We start from the raw sequence: 6,263 nt of genomic DNA, 5'->3' as shown, positions 1-6,263 counted from the left end.
AACCACATTTAGTTTTGGCTTGTATTTAAGTGTGTACTTTGTCCTATTGTTTTTGGAACATGTGATATTAAAGTTTTAGTGGTTTGAGTATTTGTTTATTAAAACTGGAATATAAGTTTTGTATGGGCCTCTTTTTTTTTTTTTTTAACTTCATTGCAGTCGGCCGTAAGGCTCGTTTGCTTTTTTCTGTGTTTTTTTTGTTTGTTTGTTTCACATGTTTGAAATAAAGATTCATTCATTCAATTTACAACAGATTTGTTGCTTATTATCATTAAAACCAGAAATCACAATCCAAACAGTAAAAACTAGAGATCAACTTTGATTGTTTCTGTTCCAGCTTTATTATAGAGACAATTGATTACTGGTTGATATAGATATAGACTATAATAACAATCACATAAAAATGATGTCATGAAAGATAACGCAAACTCCTTCAAATTTAAAAAAAAAATCACATCATCATCAGATTTCAAATCAAATAGATCAGTTCAATACAACAAGATAAAGTCAGTGACATGATCCAAAAGAAAAGCTGAGGTGAGAGCAGCGTTCACAGGTGAAGAACTGAAATGTTAAAGATGATGAACAACAGTGTGAGAGTGCAGAGCGCCCCCTGCTGTGTGTCAGGCTGCAGCCCAAAACTCTGATCCCTGAAGCCACACGGACCCACAACGGCAGAAAGAAAATACACACACAAATGTACAATATATACAAATATATCTGCACACTGTCAGGTCAAAGGTCGACTTCTGACCTGAGAAACTTTGTCTCTCACTATTCTTATTTTTCTCTCTGTCTCTAAACATCAAGGTATAACATTTAAAATAAAACAAAAAGTATCATCCAGAAAAATTTCAGGCTGAAGCTTCAGCTGATTGTACTACTTAATATATTCTCATGAGGAACTCATTTTCAACTAAACATAACTATTAACAAAACAAAGTGTAAACAAACACAAAATTCAGAAGTTTTCTGAAATTTCATTCAAATTAAACCATATTCCAGCTCTATATTTATTAACCACATTTTAAATCTTTTTTTTTTTAAATAAGTTTTCATTGTTAACCAGACTTTACACATTTTAATTCACTGTCACAACCGTTCCACCTGTGAGCCCTGTGACAGACACACATGTGCTTTGCATGTTTTTTTCCAGCTTTATCCTGACATTTGATTTTCATGAACTCGTTCTATTTCAGCATCTTGAAACATCATTCTTATGTCGTCACTGATTTGCCAGTTTTTAAATATGAAAAACTGTGTTTTAGGTCATTTCAATGATAGTTGGTCCTGGTCCTCCGGTTCACAGCGACCACGATGACACAGAGCGTCAGCAGCAGAAGGCTGAGCACTGACCATCTCACTTTGTAGAAGGTGGAGTGAACCCCAAACGGATCTTTGTACTGTAACACTGTTTTGCTTGATGACCGACATTGAAAAGGTTTACCCCAAACTGCACACCAATACTCTCCTGTGTCTCTCAGTGAGACATTAGAGATAACCAAAGTACCACCATCACTGTTGCGTCCTCCGCTCGTCCCCCATAAAGGCCATACAACAACAACTCTGCCTTCTGTTTGGTTCGACTTAATGAACCAAAAATACCACCGATCCCTTTCCTGATCTTTGCACCTGAGAGTGACATTTTCTCCCTCTGAGAAGAGCTCTACATCAGGAGGACCAAAGTTAGGACACACCAGGAGATAGTACTGTTTCTCACTGACAGGAGTTTTACAGACGTACTCACCTGAGTGGTTTAACGTCAGTGATGAAACCACCAGAGAGTAGTTTTGGTCCACAGTCTGGTTTGGTTGTTTTACTGTACTTACAGCCCAGCGTGGGGGCTGGTCATCACTGAAATCAGTGAGAGCGCACGGCAGCACGGCCGTCTCTCCCACTGAGCGATAGATCATCTCTGTGTACACCTTTAACACTACAGAGTCACTGCTGACACACTGCTGCTGCTCCATCAGCAGACAGGTGAACTCTGTCTTGGCTGTTGTTGTGAAATTAAACACGTGAAGAGCTGATGTGTTTTTATTCAGTTGGTATCTTCCTCCAACATCGTCCATCACTGATGTCTCATTGTCCCCAAAAACTCTGCTCCATATTTCCTGTTTAAATCCAAAGTCACGTCTGAGCCACAGGACGTTCAGATTGTCAGCCGCTCCCTCACATGGCAGAACCTCTGTTCCCCCAGCTGTCACTCCAAAACCTCTTCCTTGACCCACTCTCCTGCAGACGATGACAGATCTGTTCTTGTCATGTGTGACTCTGCCGTCAGTCCAACACTCCTCTCGGTACGGGCCGGAGTCTGAGTGGGTCAGGTTGTGGATCTTGTAAGAAAAGATATTGTGTGTGCTGACAGCGCCGAGTCGTCGTCTCAGGTCTTCAGGTGCTGTGGAGTTGTGGGACCAGAGGTCAGAGGTGTTCCACAGGACGAGCTTCTCCTCACCAACAGACCTGGAGATCAGGCAGGAGTCGGCCTCCTCGGGGAGCTCGAAGGTGTAAGAGTCCCGTTCCTTCTTGATGCTGATGAGTTCTTGTGCATGAATGTTGTTGATGAGAGCAAACAGCAGGAACCAGAGCTCTGTGACTGCAGCCATTCTGCTCCGAGGTCTCCGTCTGAGAGTCTGTCAAACACTGACACCTCATGAACTCTGTGTCAACCCTCTTCATCAGCTTCTCTCTGCGGTCTCAACAACCTGTCACATGTCTTTATCTCTTCATCAGCGGAAACTTCGATGCACCCGGCTCTCTATCCAGTCATCTCTGTCAGTGAGGCTGTCGTGTCTTAAAACACACATTACTGAGGAACTGAAATGATTTTACAGAACTGGGTTGGTTTGGATTTAGTTTGTTCATGCCTCAAACAGACAGGGTCTCGCATGCAACTAAACACCTCTTTTACTAACCAAGGCAGGTGCCTGATTTGCACCTGATTGTCAGCACCTGTGAGGATGGGCCCTGCTACAGTGGTCAGTTGCTGTCGCTCCAAGAATCGTGCCAGAGTGACCAGCACAACCACGTTGGCTGACATACGGCAAATGCTGGCTGAAGAAAGGGATGCCATCCCACTGCAGTGTGTGACCAGGCTGGTGACCAGCATGAGGAGGAGGTGCCAGGCTGTTGTGGCTGTGTATGGTTCCTCCACACGCTACTGAGGCTCCTTTTTGTTAAATGAATAAATTAATAAATTGACAATATGTCTTGTTTCTTGAGACTTCAATCATCCAATCCAACAAACAAGAGTCAATAGCAGAATAAGCTGCTTGGCATTGGCAGAGAAGTTTTGCTTTTTTTTTGAATAAATGTATTTTTGGAATACTTGCTGTCTGCTTAATATTGTACAAAGTGAGTAAATTGCCAACTACTGTGTCAAGAGCTCCGAAATCCTTCACCTTTACTATTAACATGGTCGTTTTGGTTATAATTATTAATTTAATTATTAATCAGAGTCCCAAACTGATAGTTTAATGTAATTTATGAGACAACTGGTGACCCTTGCATGAGGCCTAATCATTAAATGGTTGCCCTGTTTTCTAGCCAAATACCTACACAATTTATGTTTGAGTCACAAATTTGAGTTATGAAATATGTTGACATATTTTGATATAAATTAATTGATGAATATCACTCATTTTCAAATACATAAAGTTATCTAGTCTTTCACCATTTTTTTGCTTCGTTTTTGATTTCCTGTTAATATTACTTTTATTTTATTTTTTTACGTTTGAAATAAATCAAATCAAAAACAAATATACCTATATACATCCAGAAGATGCAAACACAATACAACAATGTGTTGAGATGTTTTACAAAGTACTTTGAATATTTAAGTAGTTTTTTTTTTAAAAACATTACTCCAGTACTTTACCTCAAGTTATATTTTGACTCAAGTAATAGAGTACTGTCTGCCCCTTCCCACAATGCAGCTGGACAGTGTCCAGCTCAGAGTTGGATTTGTCCCTCAGACGTCACAGCATGAGATGGATGTGTGGAGCTTCACTGTGTCTGAAAGATATTCCCCGCAGTAACTGTGGGGACAGAGAGGGACAGGTCGTCCTGTCCTCTCTGCACGTCCCCTCTACATGTCCCCTCTATTCGTCCTCTCTGCTGGAGTCGAGCAAACACTGAAACCACTCAGCTTATCAGCTCTCTCTGCGCTCGCCACATCCTCACTGCATCAGGGGAAACTTTGGAGGTGTCCCAACCCACTGAGGTTGTGATGTGTTCAGATTACTGAGAGACGCGCAGGAAGCAGCAGTGAGACGTGACAGAGACACATCCTGTGTGTTTGTATCTGCATCTGTGAGGGAGAGAAAGGAGCACATATCAATATAATACATATGTCAAAAAATAAAAAGTGAGGCAGAGAAGACTTCAGTGTGGAGCTTCTTGGATTTTCACCTCTTGTCATTCGAACACCGTGGCACCTGACTACCATCACCATAGCAACCACGCAGCAGGCACTTTTACAATCTCTCAAGAAATGTTCTACATCATCAGTGATTATGATATATGATAATATGATGATCATTTTTAGAGAAAAAATACTTTTGCTCTGGTTAGGCAGCAGTGTTGTGTGATGACTGTCAGGCGGCAGATATTAAGTCAAGTCAAGTCAATTTTATTTATAGAGCCCATTATCACAAAACATGGTTTGCCTCAGAGGGCTTTACAGTGTACAACATCCCTCTACCCTTAGACCCTCACATCACTCAAGGAAAAACTCCTGAAAAAGAACCTCTGTAACGGGGGGAAAAAAAAGGAAGAATAACAAGGTGCGAAATTATCAAATGCACTCTATGATGATATTGTGGGTCATTGTGGGTCTATGATGATATTGGTCAGAGTCTCATGCATATATTGATACGTAGGTGTCCAAAGGCATGATCACAGCATCAGCGCAACCAGGACCAAGAGAACGATCAGGGCGAGCGGGGGTACAGTAGATACATTTGTGTATCATCAGCATAACAATGAAAATTTATTTATGAGTGTTTTTCTAATGATGTTGTCTAGAGGAAGCATATATAAAGTAAAAAGGATTGGTCCAAGCACAGAAGCAGACCTTAGTATGAGACCTTAGTATTACTGACGTCACAGTTTATATAATGCAGCACAGTGAGGATACAGAAATTTTTAGCAGACCTCCCACTGCTTCTGTAATCGCTTATAATAGGAGCTGCTGTTCCCGCCACATTGACTCTTTGATGTTTTCCTTGTGTCCACCGTGTCGCGCTGGAGAACACATTCTACTCATGTTCCTGGATATGAATTATGGATCACAGCATGTAAATATCATCTTAAACTGTCTTACAAGGCTTACTTCTTGTTGCCAGTAGGTGGCGCAGTACTATGACACCTAACTGGCATGTTAATGCTTTCGACCTTATGTTTTTATATTATCCATAAAGTGCGTTACTTGGAATGACCTTCGCCACACACTTACCAAACAGAAACATATTGCTATTCATAACTCTAGAATGATTGTGTAGAGTGGCTTTATCATTGCAGAATAAGTCACAGCATATCCAAGCCGGACTTAGTAGGAAATGTGTCGTGAGCGAGCAAAAGATGAGCTGCTATCAGTCTTTTTCAGTCATTTAATGCTGATGACACGTGAAAGTCAGATGGTTGTCAGGAAGTGAAGAACAGCGGTTTGGAATCATTGGAAATGGAGGAAAGTGAATACAAGGACCTGCACACAGCAGCTATCCTCAGAACATTTTTAGACGCATTAGATATGATCCCCTCATTAAAAGTGATTTTTCCCACCGGTTGACTGATTTTCCTGAGATGGAGGCGATCCATATCACAAAGAATTCACTTCCACATCTGTGTTTCATGTGGTAAATGCTCACTGTATACGCAATGTCTATATTTTACTCAAATTTACTGACAAACATTACATTTCAGTGGTGCGACAGTGTAGCTCGCCATTTAATTGGATGGCTGTCCTTGTCTCAGTATACAGGTGGAGATATGCCCCCTTTCAGCTAAATGCAAAACATCGATATTATTTATAATCTATGACATAGACCTATATCACAAAAAGTGTGAGAATTTCCAACTGCCTCTGCACAGAAGCAGTTGAAAGTTCCGGAACTCGGAATGTATGATGTGAGTGTGATGTCACGGAGAAAACGTTCGGCCACAGTCTCAGAGGTTCTAGTTTACCTAAATATCACAAGATATTACACACTTCTCACAAAGCCACGCAACAAATGTTCTATTGTTAATCAAAGAGGATTTTTCAG

The 6,263-nt window shown here is 41.0% G+C and overlaps 1 protein-coding gene across 1 annotated transcript; it reads right to left on the bottom strand.

Annotated features, from left to right (window-relative positions):
- Nucleotides 1-339: 339 nt before the first annotated feature.
- Nucleotides 340-3,390, bottom strand: LOC148185558 (uncharacterized). Its single transcript, XM_088074466.1, has one exon. The coding sequence runs from the start codon at nucleotides 2,604-2,606 to the stop codon at nucleotides 1,275-1,277; it is 1,332 nt and encodes a 443-aa protein (XP_087930592.1). The 5' UTR covers nucleotides 2,607-3,390; the 3' UTR covers nucleotides 340-1,274.
- Between the last annotated feature and the right edge of the window lie 2,873 nt (nucleotides 3,391-6,263).

This window comes from Plectropomus leopardus, chromosome 24 (genome assembly GCF_026936395.1).
Source record: "Plectropomus leopardus strain MGB_pleo_1.0 chromosome 24, ASM2693639v1, whole genome shotgun sequence".
In the NCBI taxonomy this organism is placed as follows: domain Eukaryota; kingdom Metazoa; phylum Chordata; class Actinopteri; order Perciformes; family Serranidae; genus Plectropomus; species Plectropomus leopardus.
This window is presented reverse-complemented; position numbering and strand designations above follow the sequence as displayed.

Excerpts from the sequence above, each read along its gene's own strand:
- LOC148185558 (XM_088074466.1), bottom strand. The coding sequence starts at position 2,606 with ATGGCTGCAGTCACAGAGCTCTGGTTCCTGCTGTTTGCTCTCATCAAC.